The sequence below is a fragment of the Copadichromis virginalis genome, linkage group LG9, assembly GCF_057382275.1.
Source record: "Copadichromis virginalis isolate Kocher_CV1m ecotype Utaka linkage group LG9, C_Virginalis_male_GT1.1, whole genome shotgun sequence".
Classification (NCBI taxonomy): domain Eukaryota; kingdom Metazoa; phylum Chordata; class Actinopteri; order Cichliformes; family Cichlidae; genus Copadichromis; species Copadichromis virginalis.
In genome coordinates, this window is record NC_140626.1 from 17293485 (window position 1) to 17319923 (window position 26439).

General features: G+C 40.3%; 1 protein-coding gene across 4 annotated transcripts in view; it reads right to left on the bottom strand.

Annotated features, from left to right (window-relative positions):
- Nucleotides 1-26439, bottom strand: part of LOC146701676 (A-type potassium channel modulatory protein DPP6-like) — a 262406-nt gene that overhangs the window by 22405 nt on the left and 213562 nt on the right. For all 4 annotated transcript variants that reach the window (XM_085467967.1, XM_085467968.1, XM_085467965.1 and 1 more), the window contains 5 exons: nucleotides 14679-14773; nucleotides 14166-14240; nucleotides 12019-12071; nucleotides 9786-9867; nucleotides 4786-4906 (listed from right to left, as the gene is read on the bottom strand). In XM_085467967.1, the coding sequence (XP_085324093.1) occupies nucleotides 4786-4906; nucleotides 9786-9867; nucleotides 12019-12071; nucleotides 14166-14240; nucleotides 14679-14773 (426 nt within the window). The remainder of the gene's footprint in view (nucleotides 1-4785; nucleotides 4907-9785; nucleotides 9868-12018; nucleotides 12072-14165; nucleotides 14241-14678; nucleotides 14774-26439) is intronic.

A 26439-nucleotide genomic window follows, 5' to 3' on the forward strand; every position in this document is an offset into this window, starting at 1 on the left:
AAATAGGACGAGGATGTCAGACTTTTGGAGGGATCTTGGAGTAGACGTGCTGTTCCTGTATGTCGAAACGAGCCAGTTGAAGTGGTTTGGACATCTGGTTAGGAGGCCTACTGAGTGGCTCCTTTTGGAGGTCTTCTGGGCATGCACAACTGGGAGGAGGTGAGGTAGACCCAAATGTATATCTTATCTGGACTGGGAATACCTTGGAAATCCCCAGGAGGAACAGAAAAGTGTGGATGGGAAGAAGGACATCTGTGATATCCTTCTTAGCCTGCTGCCACCATGACCCAACTTGGGATAAGTGGAAGAAAATGGTAGGATGGATGGATGTTTGATTTTAGGTAACTCAACACAATTGAAATTCACATAGAAATGTGCTAAAAATGATCTCGATTAAAACAGTTCTCTACTACCACAATTGGTAACATTGAGAAGTAGAAGGTCCAAATACAAGTTGTCAGTCTAGTCCTAAACATTTCAGATGTTTCATAAGTGACGGATCTTATTTTGTCTGATAATCTCCAAACAGCATGACTCACATCCACCGACAAACTATTTCTCCCGTCTGTTTCAGACAAGCCCATATTTTCACACCCTTTACTAATCTTTCTCTTTCCAGTGCACAAGTGTTGATTATGTGGTTACTCTATCTCCTGCAGAGTCTGACACAAACAGACTGATAAACAGAAACCACCCCTACAAACAAGCCTCTCGATGCAAACATTCATCTAGCCAAATATCTAAGGGGCAAACACAAGTAAAATCAAAGCAACAGCGGGTTTTTATCTGGGCACACCAGAGCCTAATAAACAGCCATTTCCTTGGGCTGCGTCACACTGCAGGATGTGTCAGTATCAGTACAGCCTCAATAATCAGACAGCCAACAGATGACAGAACACACGACTATTACACACAGCCCAATAGCACTCTTGGCTGCATTTCCTCTTTTTTAATTTTGCTTTTCTTCTTTTCTCCCTTCTCTCTCCATTTCTGCTGTCTGCACATTACTAGGACACACACACACACACACACACACACACACTTATGGATTAAGACAACATTGCAAGCAAGAGGATATTCAAGCCCTGGGAGATTATTTGCCAACCTTTTCACCCGTTAGCATCAAATCTGCTGCACAGCGACAGGCACAGCTTAAGACCTCATTCCTCCTCAGCAGTAGTGTGACCCACCCTCAGTTTGACCTTGGCTGGAGGATGGCCTGAGTCATTAGCATGGAAAGTCTGATGCCTTGCAGTCTTGCTGATGAATGTAAACATTAGACAAGCTGGCAAGGCTTCTAAGCTTGCCTGCAAATGCTTACATCATATCTGGGCTAATGCCAAATCTATTTACAGGCTTACAAATACAAGTTTTTCAAAAGAGATTTATTATTAATGGGAATGAAAAGGACTTTTAGTGCATTCTCAAATGAAGATAAATAAATAAATAAAACCTGGCATAATGAGGCCATCAAAATCAGCTGGTTCCAAGACATTTTGGCATAGATTTATACGCAATATGAACATTCCTCAAAGCCTCAGCCTCAAAATTTGCAACCCTGTTTGATGTCAGGGGTATCTCTATGTAATCATAGTCATAGTCATTACCAGCACAACCCCATCCACTGTCTATGGGGAAAAGAGTCAACTGGAAGAAAATTGACTACTAGCTTAGTTGCACTAGCCTAAAAATAAGAGGGAAATTCTTGCCACTAAGAAAAAAAATGAGAAAAATCAGGAGTTGCTGAGGGACTGCATTACAGATTAAAAGTACATTTGTGCGTGCAACCCCTTCAACCTGTGGGCAAGCACAGTCAAGTTGACTGCACAGGCTGTCTGATGGCAAACAATCAAGTTTTCAAATAACTCCTTTCTAATTTATAAAGGCAGAAAGACAGCCAACATGTTGCAATCAATCTGCGCCAGTGAGCTCCCATGTGCGCTACTCATCTGCGATACATCTCTTTGCAATAGAGGACATCTGGCCGTATTCTGGTGTATATAACTGTAAACTGACGAGTGCCTGTGTCAGTTTACAGTTAAATCACTGTCCTTCAGCACCCACATCACTAATTGTGCAGGAATTTCTGTTTCAAATCAATGAGGCTCTGGCGAGATTATGAATGTAACGTAAATTTCTGGTTAACATGAATATTTATGTATCTAGACTGCAAGAGTTTCATGATTGCCAATTTATGACAAACAGCAGCCAGCCTGACCCCATTCAACTGCAGAGAGGTGGTAGACTGACTCTGTCTTGTCTTTTTATTGCTGTTTTGATGCACAAAAGTCACTTTGAAGACAGAAACTGACATTGAGTGGTCACACACCTGATCCTTGTCTTTGAAGAAGGTAACAAAATCGTTCTTGGTCATAATAATGCTCTCTAGCCAATGTTTTCCAACCACAACAAGCCTGTTTCGTTGTCTTCGAAAAATCCCTCCATTATTGAATAAACATAATTCTGATGACAGGCTTTCAAATGTGTTGTGTTGAGATAATAAAATAGCCCCTGTTTTTCTCAAAATAAAACACTTTACCACATCACATTGTGCACTTAAAGCACACAAAACCAATTGTATAGTCCTATGATTCACTTTTATCTCAAGATTATGAAGCTGATTCTATCTTTTATCTCTGAGTGAAAGATTTATCTGGTCAATAAATGATGAGTGTAAATTACCAGGCCTTCAGCAATCCATAAATATGGGGTCAGACACTGCAATATCGCTCCGATTAATGTTTAAATGGCTCAGAATGGATATTGCTCTTGAAGAATGGACTTGCTTTCAAATATCAGCTTGGTTAGGCGGAGATAAGAGGGCTGTGGGTGGACAACATTAAATAAAAACAGATGAATTTTGCAGGAAAGGCAGCCAACGGGCTCTAATCCTGATGCACCGGTGACCTCAGATAACCTCTCTGCCACAGTGTCTAAACCCTGACATCTCCTTGGTGGCAGCCTCACACTTTCAAACAGATATGTGATGTTTAGCGTTACTCCAAGATTAACAGCTTGTGTATCATTGGCTGTCTCCATTTCTGCTATCTCTGTATCTGTGAGTCTGCTGCTCCCCATCTCCCTCCTGCTCCGTTATTAAAACACCGTTCCACTGGAGCAGAGTGTTCACCCAGCGCAGCAGATATAAATTCATTAGTTGAATGCTAACACAGTCCCTGTCACGGTTTATACTGTGAGGCATACAGGTGAGCTTTGATCGGTGGTGTTGACGCTCGGAGAGCACTTTGACATCTATATCTTAATGCACAACACACACACAGCCGCCGAGTTAATGCACATCAACTGATGTAGAACATTCATTCGTTTTCAGGGCTGTGTAAAGCAGAGGCAAATTGACAGGATATCCATTTTTTTAATTTACCTGCAGGAAATCAAGCGCTACATGCATAAAATACTAATGTGGCTACAGACACTTGGGAGTCATGCTGTCTCATGTCATTACTTCTAAATACCTGAGCTGCTGCAGAGTGTTCAAATTAGAAAAATGTAATACAAGGAGAATACACGGGACAAAAGAGGTTTACTACATGTTTTCCCTAATTGTTATCAGAACTAACACACTATTTTCTTTCATGGAAAGAGTTAGATTAGAAAATGAATGTCAATCTTATGTCTGTATGGTGAACGTAAATTGTAAAGACTACAGCCTGTAATGGGTAGAGTAGCTTACAAAAGTAGAGAGCAGAGAGAACCATTAAACATGCCTTGTTACATACGGTCGCATCAAAACTTTATCAGTGTTCTTCATAATATTGCTTCAGTTCTTTGAAGTTTGTGAGGATTTGTTTATGCACAGCTGTCTTGTGGTCAGACCACCACATTTTAATCTGGCCAAAGTCTGGACTTTCATTTCCTTTTTAAGCTATTCTGCTGTATATTAGCTGTTGTGCTTGGGATCATTGTCTGGTTGCAAGACCCAAATTTGGTCAAGCTTTAGCTCTTGGATAGATTCCCTCACATTTGACTCTAATCACACTGATATACAGAGGAATTTGTGGTCAATTCAATGACTGCAAGATGCCCAGGTCCAAAACAAACTCAAATCATCATCCTGAAAATTGGCATAAAATGTTTGTGCAAATATGCTGCGTTTGTTTTTTGGTTATACGACACAGGGCGATTGTGGCTCAAGTGTTGGGAGTTTGCCGTGCTGGTTCGAGCCCCAGCTTGGTCAGTCTCGGTCGTTGTGTCCTTTGGCAAGACACTTCACCCGTTGCCTACTGGTGGTGGTCAGAGGGCCCAGTGGCGCCAGTGTCCGGCAGCCTCGCCTCTGTCAGTGCGCCCCAGGGTGGCTGTGGCTACAATGTAGCTTGCCATCACCAGTGTGGGAATGGGTGGATGTGTAAAGCGCTTTGGGATCCTTAGGGACTAGTAAAGCGCTATACAAATACAGGCCATTTACATACATCGCAGTTTTGCTCATCTGTCCAAAGGACATTGTTCTAAATGTCTTGTGGTTTGTTCAGAAGACACCTGACCAATCTAAGCTGTGTTGTCATATTCTTTTTTCTTCAGAGAGAGACTTTCTTCTGGCAAACCTTCCAAACACTTAGCACTTGGGTTTCTTGCAGTTTCTCCGAGCATTGCATAGCATTTTGTAATTTGCTATGCTTGGAAAGATTGAGTTAACACATGCTCACACTTGCTGATGATCAAGTGCATATATGCTCATAATTCCTATAGAAGCAATACGAGTCTACGTCTCCTCAACTACTATGCTACCATTGTATTGTATTTGAGCAGCAAGAAAATCGTTTGCCTTACCCTCATATAACCAATCACTGAGCCCATTGAAGATGACACCTTCTTTACCGGTAGATACCAGACGAATAGAACGGCTCTCCACCTTAGACCGATAGTAGATGTTGTTTTCAAAAATGAAGATCTAGAAGAGTCAGAAATAAAAGAAACGCAGTCAAAAATTTGAATGGAAAAATTGACAAAACATCTAGAGAAGTACATGTCCTCAAGATCCTTGAGCTCAGATACTGATGTTTCAATGAAACTGACTACCAGCTTTCCTATAAATTTAAATGTTGTAAAAGTGAATGAGGTCTTACCATAACAGCACAAAACAGAAAATCTGAGGACTGTGTTGTATTTAAACTGAAGAATAAGATCAACCGTATATCAACCGTAGGGTCAGAAACACACTCATTTTACACACAAGACACCACTGCACACATTTGCAAAAGCACTTTTTGATTAGAGAGAAACCGGCATTCCCAAAACTAAAAAGACAAGAAAATAAGTCTTTTCAATTTCTGATAAGACAGCAAACCTTGGGACCAGATTTTGACTTTGACGCTCTCCTCCACAGGCCTGCGGGGCTTTCAAGATAACTGAAGGTCAACTCTTTCATTACAGAGAATAATAGATCATCAGCACCCACAGTGAACGTGGTAAGGCGGGGCTGCTCTTGGGGCTGGAATTTTAAAATGTTACAGCCTTAATGCCATGCTGAAATCAATCTCAGGGTATTACAGAAAAGGGCTCGCTCGGTATCTCAAGGATTTGGAATCTCTGGCCTCAAGCAGGTATCATGGTATCAGTTTGTGAATGATTCTCCAACAAATATTCCCTCTGAGCTGTATGAATGATGAAACCAGCAGGGAGCTGGAAATTGTTGCTTGCTGATTAAATACTTCTTACAACAGTGCAAAAAGGGTCAAATACTACATAGAAAAATCTCCTGTGGAAATCTAAGTCAGCTGTGTATAAACAACATGACAGTAAAGAAAAAAAATGCTAGCTAAAAGTTTCTCAAGCAAACAGACCCTCTTTAAAAGTAATACAATGTGTGTCACAATTACTTTCTCTTGAGGAGACGTAAGCCGTGGGCCCGTGTGCTCTGGTGTCACACTGGTACAGATGGAGTCCCTGTTTAGAAGCTAATCTAGGCCACAGCACAGAGAGAAAACCTGGCCCCGTTCTCTGAAGGAAGGTAAAATTCTACCATTGATGGCAGTCAGTGAGAGTATTTGGAGCAGTCTCTAGATACGTTGGTCTGGTTGGACCAGTCACACCAGCAGAGTAGGGCAGGTTAGGTCTTAAACATATTTAGTCAAGTTAATCTAAGTGGTAATTAATGTTATCATACTAAAATTTCTAAACTAAAATGGGGCACGTTACTACATGTTATGCTTGTTTAACACGAGTGTGAACGTGGTATTGTGAGCTTTTAATCATTCTGAGGCCAAGTGTGTAATTGCATAGAGCTGGATGAGAAAAATGTAGCGTAGGTTCCAGGGTTTTTAACTTTTCACTCTTAGTAAGGATTTCCCTCATAATTCTCCAAGGAGGCAGGAGGACTCTTAATACTTAATAAGTCTTGAATTATTTGTCACACACATTGTACTTCTGTATGTAGTGTGATTTGAATGAAAACTGTATTACAGTTTCCCTTTCTCGGTCTCACTGTCTTAAGCAAACACAAAGTCTTTCTAATGGCTCAGTTACACTGCAGTAAAACCTGCCAACCTTCTTGTGGTTGCTCAGCATTTTTATTGGTGTTTTTTGGTTTTGTTGCATTTACTTTAGCAACTGATTGCATACAGTTGCGGCAACAAGCTAGTCGCAGACAGATTGATCGTGCAACACACCTCAACCTGGTCACGCACTCAGGTCTCCTGGTAGTAAGCAACCTGACTTCAGTCATTCTCTGATAAGAGAAGGTTTATGGAGTAGGGAACTTGACTCAGCTGGCTAAATGAAGTTCTGGCTGGACTCAGGGCAGAAGTATTTAACATGAAGTTCCATTTAATTTGTGTAGATGGCAACAGATTTCCAGTTGTTGCCAATTTATCACGGTTAATCACCTGATTATCACAAACAGTTTACATGCAATTGCCGACTTGACACCATTCAATATCAAATTGATTCTGTCTTATTACCATTTTATTACCATCTTAATGCACCAATGTTGCTTTGGAGACAGCAGCTATGATTGCAGACCTGGTCCCTCATCTTTGATGCAGCCATTTCAAACGCAGCAACATTGGAACTTCACTGCACTATGATCACAATTATGTTCATGCCACCGTTGTCAATCAGTTTTCCGTAATGCGACTGTAGCGTATTGTCAAGGTCAAAGTCAAATGTGTTTATAAAGCACATTTAAAAACACAGAGTTGAGCATAGTGCTGTATAATAAAAATATACAGCTCACAGAAAATCAACACTAAAATGCAGAAATGCTGTGGACAGCGTACATCAAAATATGACAATATAAAATAAATACAAAACAAAATAAAATAAAACAAGAATGTCACACCGGGGCCAAATAGCAAGGAGAATGTATGAGTTTAAATGTGTGTGCAGATATGTAGATTATTCCATAGATCCGGTGCTGTTGCTGCAAAGCTTGATCGCGTCTCTTTTTTAATTATGTTTTAGGCTTGTGTAAGAGCAGCTGTTTACAGGTGTGAATGTGAAGGAGCTCAGACAGATAGAAACGAGCTAATGTAACACACCCAAATCTGCGTGAATATTTGTGGACCACATGTTAAAGAGTATAAAAGCAAACTCCTCAACCTGCTTTTGTTGCAGAGAAAACACAACGACCCTTATTTATCCACTTACACTGACTTTTTAGCCTAACAAATTGCTAAACATGTGTCTGGACAGCTGTGTTTTTGCACGGGCATGTATGTGAGCAGTTTCTATGGGAACGTAAAGGAGATTTAATCATGTGCATAAGGGATTTGGGAAAAGGATAACAGGTGTGTTGATTTACGTATATTAGGAGTGCAGATATCACAACACATGCCTTGGCTCGAAGTCTGTGCCAGCTTGTTTCAGTTGATGGACGTCTCTCGCAACCGCAACCTCCTTGACAAGAGGGCACCTGAACCTTCAGGAATACCAGCTGCTCAGTTTCATGCTAACAAAACTCAGCAGCTGAACGTAATACAGCTTCATGACTAATGGTGGGAAACTTGAGGCTATATCAATCTAGCAAGAGCGTTAATTAATCCAGTGACGAGATAACAGGTAATTAATAGCATTGTGCTGCAGGATGTAATCACACAGTCTGACTGCCCTGCAAACCAACACACTGAATTTCATTAATACCCTGACAAGTCTGATTGTGTGATGAAGGAAGGTGTATGTGTGTGGGGGGATGCTTCATCGCAGAACAGTTGCAAAGGACCATTGCTTCTTGTGATTCAAACAGCAGTGTTTAATTTCAAATGTGTTTACTGGGAAATATCAGCGACTCATCGGGATGATTCAAACCCTGAGGGACAAAACTGTTTGTTTTCAAGGATTATAACTTACACCATATCAACAACTGGAGGAAAATGGGGCATTTGAAAGATAAAGATTAGCTGTGCCCCAATTCTAGGACCATGCTCGTGGAGCAGTAATTGTCATACCTCACCAATGAGACCAAACCGATTCAGAATACAGGCCTTACTTGGACCAAATTTAAGGGTAATAAAGGTCATGACACCTTAATTATGGTGTAATAAGGTTTCATCAATTACTGCACTAGTAATGCACTACTATTCATCCATAGTTCATCTCATGGTGTGATAGTGCAGCACAGATAGAGAGCATTTCTCTTCATCTGCAGGTCCTCTGTTGTATCCTTTGTAGCAGACTCAACCTTCCTAACTTTGACAAATACAGCTGGTGTAAAGAAATATAACGGCCTCCTGACTAATGGTAAAAAAAACAAGCTCAAAAATGAGAATTACCAACATAAAACAGCACCTAAAAGTTTTCATTTCTCCAGTGCAGCCCTCAAGCCTGTGCTGGCACCTAAACTGGCACTCAGTCATCAAACTTTGAGAACTCCCTGCGCTAGAGGCTAATACAAGCCACACCAAATACTATTTTCATTTCCGTGGCAGCTCTCTGCTATTGTGTTTGGTTTGTTGATTTGTCTTCTGGGCACAGAAATGCTGCGCTTATTTAACGCTGTTTCCACAGAGTTTAATTTTGACCACGCACACTACAATGCAAATCCAGCATTTTTAACATTCAAACATTGTTTGGGGTAGGGCTGTGCAATATGACCAAAATCTCATATCCCGATATAAAACATCTATCGTCCCGATAATGATATAAATCACAAAAATGTAACATTTTCTGTAAAGTCTGTGAATCTTGGGTAGGTGAAGTGTTTCCAGCTGGGCGTCGTGTACCTGGAGTCCAGTGTTTTAACCGATGCATGAAACGACACATTTTTAGACATAGGTTGTAACGGCCACCGTTTTCTTTGTGAGCATTTATTACACAGCGTGCCACTCTGCATTCGCTAATTTATCTAAGCTAATATTTGCCATATGCTTGTTATTTAAAAAATAATGATCTGCCAGTGTTGGGTTTGCAGCTCGCTGCACTCAGGTGGCCACAACAATTGATTAAAGCAGGTTTAAACCAAGGGCACAAAAAGAAGCCAGAATTCCACTCACTCACTGTAACTCCTCCCATTGGGTTGTGAAATATATAGGTCCCTCTGGCTGAAGCACCTTCAAATATAATTAATTCTATCACCTATTAAAATTAAAAACAGGCAGCGAAGGACACAGGTTGTGAAAACTTAACTTATATTTCCGTCTGTGTGCTGCAAAGTTGGGTTTTCTGCACTTTTTTTACACCAAGGGCAAGTTTCTAAACCTCTCAGATGGATCTTTCCAGATTTTTTTTATTTATGTTTAGTTTTTTCCTTTTTTTTTTTTTTTTTTACTGAAACTGAATGAAAAATTAATTAGTTTGAAAGCAGATATGAAAGAGGGGATTCATGCAGCTCGTACCAGTTGCTGATCCTGGGGTCCCCAGCCTGCATACTGAAGCTGAGCGTTTCGCACCTCTGGAGGGTTCAGGTTCCACGTTTCCCTGGGGCGCACAGACAGGTGAAAAAACCCCCACTATCAGACAAACGTGAAGGCACATAAACACAATGACTGTCTGCTCCCAGTGATCCGGCGGCAGAGGAACAAGTGTACAACATCTGAGAACAAAGCTTTAAGTGTATCCATAAATACCCCCACTCTATAACAGTGTCACCTCTCCTTATTGGGAAAAGTGCTGCGCAGTGCAGGCTGCAGAATTAGAGGTGCCACTGCCTCTGTGTCTTTGTCTGGAGCGCAGAATGAATGAGGACACCAGCGCAGGTGTTTTTTGACGCAGCACCACTGGGTGGCAGCATTTAAATAGGTTTAAGCAGGAGAGCTGCTGACAGTGCTGTCATACTGTGACCTGGTGTGGAAGTAATTCAAAAGGGAAATAAGTAAGGTGGATAGTCACAGCACAAAAACGCCTCTAATATGACTTGGCAGGGGAGGCTTTTTAGCTAGACTGGCAGTAGTTTTGCTCTTTTCTGTCACTGAATGGCAACAAGGTTCTAGGTTTGAACCTGCTCAGTGTACCTGCGTGGGTTTGCTCACAGTTACATTCATCAGCTGGTAAACTGATGCTTCCAAACTGGATTTCCTGTGTGTCTTGTTTTCACATCGCATTCTTCTAATGGTCTTCAATTAATTGCATTACAGGTGGATATGACAAAATAATCAAATACAGTGAACAGCCGCCTATTCGCGGTTCAGTATTCACGGATTTTACTGTGGAACGTAACTTCAAATTATTTGCGGAAAATTTGCCTATATGCTGATTTTTTTTCATAGAGCACATCTAAAATATTTGCTTTTTTCATTAAAATTAAAATATGCAGTTATAGCGTTTTCAGTGAAGTGGTCCCTAACCCTCGCGAATACCAGGGAGCGAATGTACCTCAAATTTTTGTACACATTTGTGCCACAATGAGCGTCAGTTCCTGTTGAGCGTACATGGTGATCTGGAAACACAGAGGGTATAGTGCTAACTATGCCCAGCCAAGAAACAACTATCCACTGGACCTGCAAAGATACAACACTGGTAGCAAGAAACAGGAACCCAAAAACTTAGGGCATGCCAACCGCATCCAAACTGCCGACGTTTCATTTTTAATGGGTAAAAAAAGCAGTGATGAGCAGGTTTGTAGCTCTGTAACCTTGAATTCTGCGTGCACCTGTTTCTCCAGCAGAATCACTGTGAAAATTGCTGTGAAGTGCACTTTGGGATGGTTTTCACCAACTTTGCTGTCGTCTTTGAATTAATACTTAAACAGCAGCAGAAAGATCTTGTGCGAGGTCTCATTAGGATAGAGATTTGTGTCAGTCTGTGAAACTGTAGCCTGAGGTTTATACTGTTAACTGGTAATTACGTGACAATGCATCAGAGGCCATGTTGCAGAATAATGCAAAAGAAATGTAAAGAGTGGTACAAGAAGATACTTTCTTTTGGCAGCGACTAAGTAACATGATGAAATATGTTTTAGAACAGCAAACAGTACGATTGTGATCCTACCTAAGTAAATGTTAAGAAATAAGGTTTAATTGGTTTTCCTCTGTCACGTTTCTAGTTATAATAAAAAGCAGAGAACACACAGAAACATGAACACGGCAGGTTTTTCATTGTTACGTGCTCCTTTCTTTAGCTGTTTTTAACAGCTTAACGTTGAAGGACGAGAGATCTTCAAGATCTCTTGACATTGCAGAAAAAGGCTCATTTTCAAAACAAGGCAGTGCTATTAGTGTAACTTTCTTCTGTGAACTGTAGTTCATTTTGACAGGTGTGTGCTGAATCTAATCCTTGCTCTGGTAATTTACCTTCTGTTTTTGAGCGCTTCTTAAGTCGAGGTCTGTCGTCAAAGGGCTAACTCAGGACAGGGTGAATGAGGATAAACATCTGCCTATGTTGTGGCTGCGGCTGACTACAGCTGCGATTTGAGGCTGCGGATTATCTGATAGCACCGTTTCGCTTCGCAGACTGCACAAGTGCAGGTTTGGAAGTAAACAGTGTGGTTGATGTCAGAGGTGCTTTGTGGGAGGTAGTTGGCAAAACAGGTGTAAATGAGTTTCTTTCACATTTTCACAGGCAGAAAGGTCAGGTGAGATAATATGAGAAAAACAATTTTAATGGAGTGACTCAGCCCTGATGTGTACTTACGGTGTTTCCAGACTGCAGATGATGTAGAAGGCCGTGTAGGAATACTGGTACACCTGGAATGAGATGTAGGATATTTAACCTTGACATTTTAATTCTTGCCAATTCTTTGTTCTCATAGCAGAATCAATTAAGACATCATAATTGCCCTGTTTACTTATATTAGGTACAACAGTATCTTCTTTGAAAGTAAAGAAAACAAAAACTGCATTAGGACTGATGATAATTAATCCTTTGAACTTCAAAATGAAAAGAATCCTTGTTAAGCAGGTAATTTTGAGGAAATACTGTGAAGTGCTGCCATAAAATCTCAAGTTTCCTTCTAAATTAAAAAAGAAGAAGAAGAAAAAGAAGAATGGCCTCATCCCAAAGCCACAATGCTCCATATCAATATGACAGTATTTTATTCATATCAGTACCAAAGGCTGACAGTAACCCACCATCCCCTGGAAATTCAAGGGTTTAATGTCTTATCTTGCTGCAGTGATGTTGTGTACTCAACACTGAGTCAATACACTGTGACACCTCAGTAAGGCTGCAATTCAGTCACACATTTCTGGCCGCTACTCTGATACTCTGATACTCTGATATGATACTCTGATACTCTGATACTCGGTGCAGTTTGAGGAGGGGGAAAAAAACAGACAAAGGATTCTTCAGACTGCTGTGAAGTCAGAATAGTCAATATGGAGCCCAATTTACCATTCTGTTGTTGCAATAGACTTATTTCTCTACGTGCGTGCTGTCAGAAAACAGTACATGTGTGACATTGTGCACCTCTGGGCCACTTCCAGCACTGTTGCTATTTTTAGATTGCTGGCTGGAAGTCCCATTCTGACCACTCGCGCTCAGAGTTTGGGATTTCACCATGGAGCTCAAATTTGCCCAGAGCGAGAACATTAACTTCTGTGTCGAATTGGCCTGACTTTCATGTCGAAGATCATTGCTGGTAATGAGAGCTGTGTACCAAGACACCAAGCAGGAGTTTCAAGTCAAAAAGTCCTCACTGTCCAAAGCCTGAAGGCAGTGCATGAGATCAGGAGTGCAACCAGGAGCAAGGTTGTTACTTGAATTTGTCCCCCAAGGTCTGACTGTCAGTGTAAAGCGCTACTGTAAAGCCCCGAGGCACTGGAGGGTGGACATTTGGTCCAAACGACCTGACCTGTGACTTCCAGGGAGTGATCAAAAAATAGCAGCTGCACTAGAAATGGTGAAAAGGACCACAACGACATAACCCTGAAGGATAGATCGACTTAATTTAAACCAGCTGATTTTGGATTTAATCGGCAGATCAAACCACACTTATGTCGACCAGATTAACGACGGCTATGGCGTGTCTTTGAAATCCTAACCTTTTACTTTTTAAATGACAGTTTTTGTTACAGTAGGCACTCAACAGTCAGACATTATGTATCCAGGAACATCACCCAGTAGAGACACATCTTCAGGAAGAGCGTTTGTCCATGTTTTATAATACAAGTGGGGTATTTAATAAAAACATGAACCATACCGCATCTCATAGTGCATGAATGTGTGCCGACTGTGCTACGATGAGCATATAGCAGGAATGACTGTCATCTATCAAGGTGATGGCGGTCTAGTTGAATAATAAATGCAAACACGTACATTCCACCACACTCGAGTGTGCTGTAATATCTTCAATTCATCTCAGGCAATAACACAAGGTTATACAGTGTTTCTGCCAGCATCCTCCATAAACTAACAACAGGAACCAGTTCTCTCTACAGTGACTAAGTGGTGACGCAGTAGTAAACAGGCAACTATCATCTAACTAAATGGATCAATATATTTGATCCACCTGTATCAGGAGCTAAAATGCTTTGATGCATATGATGGTGCTGCTGTTGAGCTCATCTCCCTGTCCACGAGGCCGTGTAGCACCGAGGGGTTTGTTTGTGCCTCCCTCAGTACAGTTCTGCTTGGCTTAGCTAGCCCCCGCCACCCTCGCTGACAGGCAGCGACGTGCGACAGGCCTTCACACCCCGCCATGATTACTTTCTCCTCCCTCCACCCCCCCCACTGCCTATGCTTCATTGCAGGCCTACACCCCACCCCTCAGCAGCGGTGGCTGACATATTTGGCTGTCAGGTTGCTAATTCAAAAAACAAGCAAACAAATGAGATGCTCACCGGTGCAACATTGTAGGCCAGCAGCACATGCTTCAGGTCAGGAGAGACCTCATACTTGCTGGCTTTGTACATTTCCTAGGAATCAAAAGAAGGATGTTAGAAGAAGAAAAAAAATGCATACAATAAAAAGAAGAGACCTCCGATCACGCATGGCAGTTTTTCATTAAACTGGTCCTTAACTGACTGCGTTTGACAGATTGCTTGGTTCCTAAAGCAAATGGGAGCTGCATTAGTCTTTGCACTAGGGCTTGGTGATTTGATGGCAGACATAATGTTGCGTGTTGTCACCCAAGCTGCTGTGACACTGATGCTACATCTCCATTTTGACATTTCACCAAGTGTTAAATATGCAGCTCACATTTCACTCTGAAAATGGATCATTTGTGGGGAAAAAACACACAAAAAAGCTTTAGGTTCTTTGATTTGTTGACACTATTGGAAATGTTTGAATCGAACTCATAGGCAATCATGCTCAGCCCTTCAGTGCTTTGATTGTAAGACGAAAAGACTTACAAATTTCTTGTTATGCACTAAGATGGTTTGCTCGTTGGTGTCGACGTTGAACTTGACGACGTCGCCGTCCTGATTGCGGTACAGCAGCTCATTACCTGGATGATGAGACAGAAGACAGGAAGAAAAAAGTTAGACATTGGTAAGAAATTAAGAAAATTGCAGACATATTGATAAAGCCAGAAACTATATTCTGTCACCAGTTCTGCAAATTAAAAGTGTGGGTTCAAAAAAATATTTCCCTTCTAAAAATTAAGTAAAAGCAGACATGATAGTCAGCAGCCTTCATTTTTTTGTGTTAATGGAGTTGTTACCTGTCAGGGACACTGACAACATAATTAAACTTCAGAGGATGCTTCCACTTATTAGATTTTTAATATCAAAGGGATATTGAATTAGACTTGTTTGAGTTCCATCAGCAGCCAAAAATAAATTCGTTTTTTGTAATCAACCAGTATAACAATTATTAACAGGTCACTTAATGGCACGAATGCTTAGTGGTGCAATCAAAAATAAAAGCAAAGCAAAGCAGAGCAAAGATGTGCAGCAAAAGCAGAGAGAGCAGGGCTGCCCAATTGTCTGTGTCATGACTGTGATCGCAATTCTGATGCCAACAATTTGTCAGACTGTGCCTTGTTATGTTTTTCTGCTATATGTGGCCAAATGAAGAGCTCCGTCCTCAATAATAAACTGTCTGGCATCAGGCCTTTGTTTCGCAATGTGATTGTTACAGGATTAAAATCCAGTGTGAATGTATGCATTTTATTGAAGAATGCAAGCTGCCTTATTTTTAACTTTCACAAACCACCAACTACTTGCATTTTAACATTAGTTCATTTGAAACAAGACTTAAAATGTCTATTTGGTACAGTTTCAGTCATTACAGTGTGATAAAACATTCTTAGTGACAAGTACTAAAGAGCAGCTTTTATTTCTTTACCTCACCTTATTTACCGCTAAACTTTGGTCAGATTTAATTAACACAGCATCAGATTTTAATTCAAATATTGCTCAGTCCTGATTGGTGCTTTCCCCAGTGTAGACACGCCCACTGTATGTATTATAGTATGAATCAGAACTTTTTACTTTTTAAAAATATTTTTTAGACCTTTTTTATCTAGAATTTTCAAATGTATTATTGAAATAAGTTTACACTTAAAATTACATTTTTTTTCCATTTGAAGTTGATCTTAAATTGTTTAAACTGCTCCCACTGGCACAGATTATAAACAACAACAAAATAAACTATCACAGCTATGCAGATGACACACAAATATATATCACAATGTCACCAGGAGACCGAGGCCCTGTACAGGCTCTTGGTAAATGCATTGAGGAAATTAATGACTGGTTGTGCCACAATTTTCTCCAGCTAAACAAAAACAAAACTGAAGTAATAGTCTTTGGTGCCAAAGAAAAACGATTACAGGTCACCAGAGAACTTCAATCTATACATCTAAAAACCACAAACCAGGCGAGAAATGTGGGTGTAGTGATGGATGCAGACCTAAACTTAGAAAAACACATTAAGACAATAACAAAGTCAGCTTACTATCACCTCAAGAATATATCAAGGATAAAAGATCTGATGTCTCAACAGGACCTGGAAAAACTAGTCCATGCATTCATCTTTAGTAGGCTTGATTACTGTAACAGCATCTTTACAGGTCTACCTAAAAAATCAGTCAGACAACTACAGCTCATTCAGAACTCTGCTGCTCGAGTCCTCACTAAGACCAAAAAAGTGGACCACATCAGTCCAGCTCTGAGGTCTTTACACTGGCTGCCTGTCCGTCAGAGGATAGACTTTAAAGTTCTGATGCTGGCCTATAAAGCTCTGAATGGTTTAGGACCAAAATACATCAATGACCTCCTGACCCAGTATGAACCATCCAGATCCCTCAGGTCATCTGGATCCGGTCTTTTATCAGTTCCCAGAGTCAGAACCAGACACGGAGAAGCTGCATTCAGCTTTTATGCTCCTTATATCTGGAACAAACTCCCAGAAAGCCTCAGATCAGCTGAAACACTCAGTTTATTTAAATCCAGGTTGAAGACTCACCTGTTCTCAGCTGCATTTGAATAAAGCACCAAATCCACACTTTTAAGCTTAAATTTCAAAACTTACATTTAACTACTGATTTTATCTACTGTTCTGATTTTATCTACTGTTCTGATTTTATCTGTTTTGATTTTATATACTGTTTTGTTTGTTTGTTTGTTTGTTTGTTAATTAGTTAGTTAGTTTATTTGCTTGTTTTAATCAATTTTAAATCATGCTTTTTATTTGTTCTTGTTTCTAATGTCTCTGTAAAGCACTTTGAATCACTTTGTTGTTGAATTGTGCTATACAAATAAACTTGCCTTGCCTTACTATTTCTTCCATTCATGTAGCTACTAATCAATTTAACAGATATTCACCAATATTAAACTTTTTCTCCATTATGCATGCTTAACAATTCAACTTAATAATTCATGGTGTTAACAATTTCAGCTGCTAATTAATACTTCACCTTGATTTTTTTTTAATTCTTAATTTTAGGCGGCCAGGGAAGGATACGTTTAATACAGCTACTGCCCCCTTTCACCTTCAGTCTATCTCCGCTCCCCTGTCTTATTGGTTTAGTGATCCATAGGCACATGAGCAACCACGCCATTTGGTGAGGTAATTAGAACCCAGAGATTGTTATGCAGAGTGCTTTCTATCTGCTAGCATATCTAATTGTCCATTAGAGGTGACAAAATTACCATCACAATGGCTTTAATTCAGAACGTGCTTGGGAGAGCGGTTTCAGACATTTTTAGAAAGGCATAGCCGAACGCCCCCTCAACAGCTTTTGTCTCCTTGTTAAAAACCATTGGCATACTAACAAGGGTAGAAATGGACTCCTTCATGGAAATCATGGTGATAAATAAAAAGATGCTGATTTTCCCTCCCCATCATGAGTCATTATTTTAGTTTGACTTTGTTTGACATCTTTTTAAAGGTCTACTTTTGTATATGAAATGCTAATTGCCGAATATCGCGGCTTGAATGAGTAAAAAAGGCAAAATGGTTATTAAATCAGATGCCAAGGAGATTGACAGGACTTTATTTTGCTTTGTGACACACTTTGTTTTCACAGTTGGGCTTCGGCTTAAATTCAGAGACCCACATCTCTTTAAGGCACCTTTTTCATCTTTATTTCTCACCAAACTACTGATCTCCGTTAACCACATGCCTCGAGACACTTCACAGATACCACAGATCTCTCAAATCCTTCCCATCACCACCCTTATATAAGCCCTCCTGCTGAGTTCATCATTTTAGACCTTATCATCACTCCTTCACCTCTCCTGCTATTTGTTTTGTGCTCTTTCAAAGACACAAAGCCATCTATTCTTTCACAGGACCCTAGGCATTATGTCTTCCCTTCAATCTACCTCTTTCTAGCTCTCTCTCTTCCCCTGACGTTCTCCCTCTTACTTTCCTCTCTGCCTTGACTTGCTGTGCATTAGCCCAGAGCGCTGTTTTCTCCTCTGATCTATACCTTTCCATGGCAGTATGTCTTATTAAAACAGCCTGCTGCCCTGGGCACAGCCCTAACCCAGCCTTACTCCAGGGAGTCAGAGGGAGCGGCAAGAAGGTGGGAGAGAGGGGGGCAGAGATGCAAGGCAACATAACTTTAGTGAGGCAGACAGAAAGAAGGCCACAGATTTACATAAAGTTTGCATATGAGCTTTATGGACAATTTTTTTCGGGGCGGGGGACTCTGTCCTCCAGTCCACATCCTAATGTTTGCACAGGTTTCTGCATATTCATTTGAAAAATAAAGTAACAGCTACTAATTGAGGCTCACTGAATTGAGCAGATTAGCATTGATACAAAAAGATGAACAAAGTGATGACAAATTAAACAAATTAAAACTGAACTCAATTTGTTCAGAGTGATCAGATTATCTTGATGGAAGTGGTCCCTTCCAGGACGATCATGCCTTCATTGATGAGGTTTGATGAGTATGAAGAATGGATCGGTTCTTACACACAGCTTTTCTCCTCAATGCGCTTCATGCCACACGTCTCATACACCCATTCACAGAAGGACTTTTTTCGTTATCTGCATGCTGTCTTGCTAACTTTTACACTCCGATGAACACAGTAGCAACTCAGGGTTTAGTATCTTGCCCAACAATATTGCGGCATGCATAGTGGAGCAGCCACCAAAACCACCAACCTTCCGATTAGTAGACAACCTACTCTAAGCTGGTCCTAAGCCTTAGCCAACAACCACTGTATATTATTCAGAACTGAATAATGGCCTTTGTGGTCACTAAATCCTAATCCCACTCTTCACATATAGGAGATTTTGTACAGACAGTACTTTCCAACATCATTAAAACACTAAATGAGGGAATATCTAGTGGAATAATACTGTTCCAACCCTCCAGTAGAGTATTAGAGGCTTACAGAATCAATACCAATCAATATCAATACAATGAATTATTCTGCTGGTCCAATACCTTACTAAGGCATTTTACTAAGTCTAAGCGAACATCACTAGACCGCTCTCTCTCCTGACACCTCTTCCAATACTTCAGAAAGGTCAGTCAAACATTCTGGAAGGTGGTTAGGAGAGATAATCTCTCCAGCCTTTTCAGGTCTTTTCTGGGGCCTCCTCACAGTTGGACAGTTCCAAAGCACCAGGAAGCACCTAGATCAGATGCCAACCCAGCAAACAAAGTCATATTATCTAATAATTTATGGAAATCTAGAAAAAGATAGCCTGAACTCTCAATCTATAGACATCCATCAAAGACATCCAACCCTAACGATGCTCTGCCATTACTTTTAACAGATGAGCTTGTTATGGTTAGCTCCCTTTTCTCTCCAATAATTTGCTCTTACTATCATTTTTTCCCCAAGGCTGATGTTTGTTTCATGAGCGCATAAAACTTTGTTCAAAAATTCTACAGGTTCTACAGGTTCCTTAAATATGCCTTTGCAACCTGGTCTTTCTGTTTTTGAAGTTTTTCAGGGGTTTGCATCTTGTAGCTAATCCTCAGATGTTACAGTCATGAAGTATTGATTGTTGGCAAGGAAACATGTCCATGTAAGTCCCGGAGAGCATTCTTGAGTGGCTGTGCAGTCATTAAGCTTGCAGTATGCATGGATTTCTGCTCCTTCACAAGACCTCTGCCTCTTCATCTACCAGCTCATTTGTCATTTTTGAATTTATTTTTGCATTACTGCTTTAATTTAGTAGTAAAATGCTGTTTCCTGCCAAGCCATATTCTTTAATATTCCTACAATAGATTTTTGCTTTTTGAGACACATTATGAAAACCTTAATTTCCATGGTAGCCTATTTACTTATCAAACTGAAGTGTAAATTTCCACTCTCGTGTTTGATAAAATGGTAAATAACAAACAGCTGCTCAACAAGCACGTAGCCATTAAATTTAGGGACGTGTGTTAAGAGGGGGCGCATCTCAGGCCATTTTTCTTTTTTCTCAACGCTTGTGTTAATCTACTGAAATTAAGGCTGAAAATTGGTTGCATAATTGCGTGAGTTCTGATTAGACAGAAACATTGCTGGAGGCTCAGACAGTGAGATACAAGGTAAACAAGCCAAAGCCCTTACGTCCTCTTAAGTTGTGAGCTGGAGCAGCCAGACTTTTTTCAAAGCATTCTCCAACATGGTGCTGCTGCCTCACCTTTTGTACCTCGTAAGTTCACTAGTGTCCATAATATACTCTACAGCAAAATGGCTAAAAGATGTATCTATCCATTTGAATTTTTAGCATTTGTTGTTGCAATCCTAGTTTTTAGCACCTCACTTGGTAAGAACAGGCTCACCATCATTATCAATATGACTGATGGCCTAACCTATGCAAACAAGACTCACATTGTACCAAATTATTCATCCACCTGTCCTGACACTTCAGTAGCTTCACTGTACTCTTGGCTTCATTAAAATTCCATTCAAACTTTATGGTTCATGTGCAGAATGGCAGGTTAATTAGAATGACAAATTAGAGAAGGCTAGTTAATACTACTTCAAGGAAAATTGACTCTAGTAGTCTCTCAAAGTTAAAAGGAATCCATAATGCAAAAATTCACCTCCATTTTTAAATGTTACAGTAGCTCTGTGAGTGGTCAGGCTGTCTGAAATAATGTGACATCATACATAGACATTGCAAAAAAAAGTAACAACACTGTAACAGTTCAGTGTTAAGATTTTTTTAATACAATGCTGCTGATTTTTCTGTCTGTCTGAGATCTTTATCCGACTTGAGGTTTTTCGAGAAGACATAACACTTCATTCACTGCATTCACTGCTCTCCGGAGAGTGTTCCTGGGTGAGCAGAGTCTTTAACAAGCATGTTATCAGAAACAAAACCACAAAAGCTTTATTAATCCCAGCAGGGGGATCGTGCTGTAACAGTTGCTCAAGACTGTCGAGGCTGTAAATCACACAAGAATACAAGAAACACAATATAGTACAACAAATCCATGAAAGCACTGGAAGGCCGTGTCTTGTATTTTATAATAGGAAGGTAGAAGGTAAGAAGTCACCAAAGTTGTATAAGTAAACCAACAAAAAAGGGGAAAAAAAGACATAATTCAGTTACTGTTGTAACTACTCCTTACCCTAACCATGAAGTGGGAGCACAGATCAACTGTCCTCTCATCCTGAGCATAAAAGTAATACATATAAGGAAATAATTTATACATCACAAAAGGGAATGGAAATATATAGTACTTTAATGGCCCTAACCTTGAACAGTTCCCTCCACATAATACATCACCATGTGATTAAAAACCGCAGTGAAACGGGTAGTTTCTTTGGGCTATATTATAAGTCCTGAGGTGAGCCAGGGTTTCAGTGTTAACTTCTGGATGAAATGGAATTTTTCTTGTCAGTTCCAGGTCATTTGTCCATGCCCAAGGCTATGCATGATGACTGGTTTGATGAAAGTGACACAAGCTGCTGGGGAAAATTATAGTGTCTGTCAGTGGCTAACTAAAACGAAGTCTCCAATACAGAAATACAGCCCTAAAGCTTAGATGTGCAGTAAAATATAGGTTAATAAAAAATTCAACAGGAGTTTTAATTAAAAATCGCTCTTTATATTTCTAGTAATTTGGCTTCTTTCATCTATGGCTCTTCAAAGGGTATTCCCCATAATAGATGTGTTTATTTATCTCCACTGCTGTAAAGCAGGACAAGCAGCACCACGGAATTCAAATTCTACTTTTGACTTACTTGATAAATGAGTGCACTACCAAATGAATGGCAGGGCAAACAAATGAGCAAAAACCTCAAATATGAACTTGCTGAGAACACATGAAACCACCCACGGCTACAGCCAACCTGCTTCTGGCCAGTTTTCACAGTGGAAGTCATTTATGTTTATCAGGAATGCCAATCAGTCTCGCCTGCTGGCCTCATTACTCACCGACACTTCAGCTTCTCAATCCACAACCAGCGCTGGAAAAAACCCCCCCAAAAAAACACATGCCAATTTATTTCTGCTTCACGCTGTTTAACATTAGGGATGAAGAGAACGTTTTTCTTTGTAATTATCTGATTTACTTGGACCTTGAGTATATGAAGGCAGTGGGGGGGACAGTAAAAAAAAAAAAGAAGGAATCTACAGATCAGAGAAATCAGTGCTATGTTTAAAGAACTAAACACTCAATAGACCGCTTGCATCAGGATCCCACAGACAGGACTTTTATCTTAGACAAGGCAAGTTAGTTTCAGTCAGACCCACTATAGGCAAACCAAGTTTCTTTCCCTTTTGCAGCGATTAGACCACCCTGAGTCTTCCTTTTCAAGCTGTTCCTGCAAACCACTTTGAAACCCACCCTTTTGTGCTGTAAAGTGGCTTGCAGATGCAGTAAATTGCTCAACAGCAGTTTAAATAAAACAAACTATATGAGATTTGATATTGTTTAGACAGCCAACACACATTTAATAAAAAGAGAAGTGGAGTTGAGAATTTGCAAAACATGAAGTCCTCAAAAACTCTCCCCTCACCTAACTCCATATTCCCTTCAAGATGACTCTCACAGGCTTATAAAAGTGTTTTCAGGGTGCCTCCATCAACTTAGACCTTATTGCTTTTTGTTGCCTATCAACTCAATTTGAAATGAATCCTTGAGTACTATTATTGATTTACCTCACAGCCAATAAAGTGACAGTCATTTCATCAGTTCCAGCTGCTCATGTACACCTCATAAACCCACGGCCTCTGTTGCTGTTTGATTTGCACGGCTTCAATGTGCTTTAGCGTTTCCTTCAATGTGTGTGTTATAGTGCAGCACTACTGTGTTTCTTTGTGCTTGCAAACAAATTACTGAACTTGGATAGAAAATAAAAAAACAAGCATATGCTCATAACAATTAAAATCATTCGGGAGGGGGGGGGGGATTCTAAACAAAGTATTAATGACACACAACATAGCAATGATCAGCCGGTCTTGTTTAAAAAGATATTACAGTGAGTTACCTCACTGTTCAAATAAACACTTATTCATTATTCACAAAGTAAATCATAGAACCGTTTGAATCCGGATGTTGACAAGTACATAATAATTGCATGTGGATTCATTAGGAAAAAAAATGCTCCAAGCATAAATAACTGTGTTTGAACACAATTATCCGACAGGCTTCTAGCTGCTGGGGGATGCTCAAAGTGTTTTATCAATGTAATACAAACACAGCTAAGCTAGAATCCTCAATGATATGGCAGATATGAAGCTGCTGATTTAAATAATTATAATTGTACACCGTGTGCAGTAAGTGTTATAAGGATTATTGTATTCTGTATAAGGTTGTCTATTCAAACTACATACACAATGATTAAGCATATGTAACTGTAAAATCATGAGAATACCATAAACAAAGTCTATATAAAGTAATTAGTCTTAGTTGTAGCTGCTGAAAAGAGTAGAAAAATATTCTGACGTGTTATTTAATGCTGACGTTCTTGTGTACTTCTGCTAATTAACATCAATTCTGTCTTCTGCAACAAGAAGAAGACAGCACAACTGGTGTTTTTCAAGCACATTTGCTCATTATTATTATGCAGCAATGTGGTGCTGAGGGATTAGACTGTTAAAAGTATTTTTAAAAATTAAGAACGGCTGTAAAAACAAAAAGAAACAGCATGTGAAAGCAGCTTAACCAAGTCAGACAGCTGGAAACATCAAAAAGGCAAAAAGACAAAATTTGATTGAGTTAGCTTGATCAGCTAGTTACCTGATTCAGCTATCTTCAGAAGTCTGTTAATACACACACACACACACACACACACATATATACATATATATCTATATACATACATACAGTGGGGCAAAAAAGTATTTAGTCAGCCACCGATTGTGCAAGTTCCCCCACTTAAAATGATGACAGAGGTCAGTAATTTGCACCAGAGGTACACTTCAACTGTGAGAGACAGAATGTGAAAAAAAAATCCATGAATTCACATGGTAGGATTTGTAAAGAATTTATTCGTAAATCAGGGTGGAAAATAAGCATTTGGTCACCTCAAACAAGGAAAATCTCTGGCTCTCACAGACCTGTAACGTCTTCTGTAAGAAGCTTTTCTGTCCCCCACTCGTTACCTGTATGAATGGCACCTGTTTGAACTCATCATCTGTATAAAAGACACCTGTCCACAGCCTCAAACAGTCAGACTCCAAACTCCGCCATGGCCAAGACCAAAGAGCTTTCGAAGGACACCAGGAAAAGTATTGTAGACCTGCACCACACTGGGAAGAGTGAATCTACAATAGGCAAGCAGCTTGGTGTGAAAAAATCAACTGTGGGAGCAATCATCAGAAAATGGAAGACATACAAGACCACTGATAATCTCCCTCGATCTGGGGCTCCACGCAAGATCTCATCCCGTGGGGTCAAAATGATCATGAGAACGGTGAGCAAAGATCCCAGAACCACACGGGGGGACCTGGTGAATGACCTGCAGAGAGCTGGGACCAAAGTAACAAAGGTCACCATCAGTAACACACTACAACGGCAGGGAATCAAATCCCGCAGTGCCAGACGTGTTCCGCTGCTGAAGCCAGTGCATGTCCAGGCCCGTCTGAAGTTTGCCAGAGAGCACATGGATGATACAGCAGAGGATTGGGAGAATGTCATGTGGTCAGATGAAACCAAAGTAGAACTTTTTGGTATAAACTCAACTCGTCGTGTTTGGAGGAAGAAGAATACTGAGTTGCATCCCAAGAACACCATACCTACTGTGAAGCATGGGGGTGGAAACATCATGCTATGGGGCTGTTTTTCTGCCAAGGGGACAGGACGACTGATCCGTGTTAAGGACAGAATGAATGGGGCCATGTATCGTGAGATTTTGAGCCAAAACCTCCTTCCATCAGTGAGAACTTTGAAGATGAAACGAGGCTGGGTCTTCCAACATGACAATGATCCAAAACACACCGCCCGGGCAACAAAGGAGTGGCTCCGTATGAAGCATTTGAAAGTCCTGGAGTGGCCTAGCCAGTCTCCAGACCTCAACCCCATAGAAAATCTGTGGCGGGAGTTGAAAGTCCGTGTTGCTCGGCGACAGCCCCAAAACATCACTGCTCTCGAGAAGATCTGCATGGAGGAATGGGCCAAAATACCAGCTACTGTGTGTGCAAACCTGGTAAAGACCTATAGTAAACGTTTGACCTCTGTTATTGCCAACAAAGGTTATGTTACAAAGTATTGAGTTGTATTTTTGTTATTGACCAAATACTTATTTTCCACCCTGATTTATGAATAAATTCTTTACAAATCCTACCATGTGGATTCATGGATTTTTTTTTTCACACTCTGTCTCTCACAGTTGAAGTGTACCTCTGGTGCAAATTACTGACCTCTGTCATCATTTTAAGTGGGGGAACTTGCACAATCGGTGGCTGACTAAATACTTTTTTGCCCCACTGTATATACATATACGTATATACACACACACACACACACACACACACACACACACACACACACACACACACACACACACACACACACACACACACACACACACACACATACATATATATATATATATATATATATATATATATACACACACACACATACATACACATACATATGTATATATGTATGTATGTATATATCAAAAAGTTGTTTTCATAATGATTCTATTAAATTAATACTGTAACATAATACTTGACTTCTGTGACAGAAAACAATTTCTATTTCTCCATGTACAAAAGCACTTTGGTTAAACGTGGTGGTTCAAACTTGCTGCCGACTCTCTGGCAAACACTGTTTGCTAGGGAAAAATGTGTATTCCCTGACTGGTTGCTAGAGGTTGCTGGTAGTAATTAGGTGAAACTTATTGCAAAAACTGAATGGTGCTGCAGTGACAAACTTCCTTGTGCTTTAGTCTCCTACAGCTCACAGTAGGTTTCCATAGACTGTGCAAACACTTGCCAGCTACTCACCAAGCAGTAGTGAAACAGTGACACACTTCTAATCTCAGATTTTGATGTTTGTCAAGTTTGTCTACCCCTTAGGGAGTAATTGGCAAATGTTTGCAGACAAGCTGGCTTCTTCCTTTAAACAATAGTGAATAGCAACCAAAGCAATCACAAGGAGGTTTCTGGAGAAGCGCCATCTTAGTGACCAATTTCACCTACTGACTGCCAGCACTCTCTAAAACCAGTACTTTCCAACTGATTGGAAAATAAACATTTTTCACTAGCACCCAGTGCTTGTCATAGGGTCAACAATCCACAAGGTTCCAC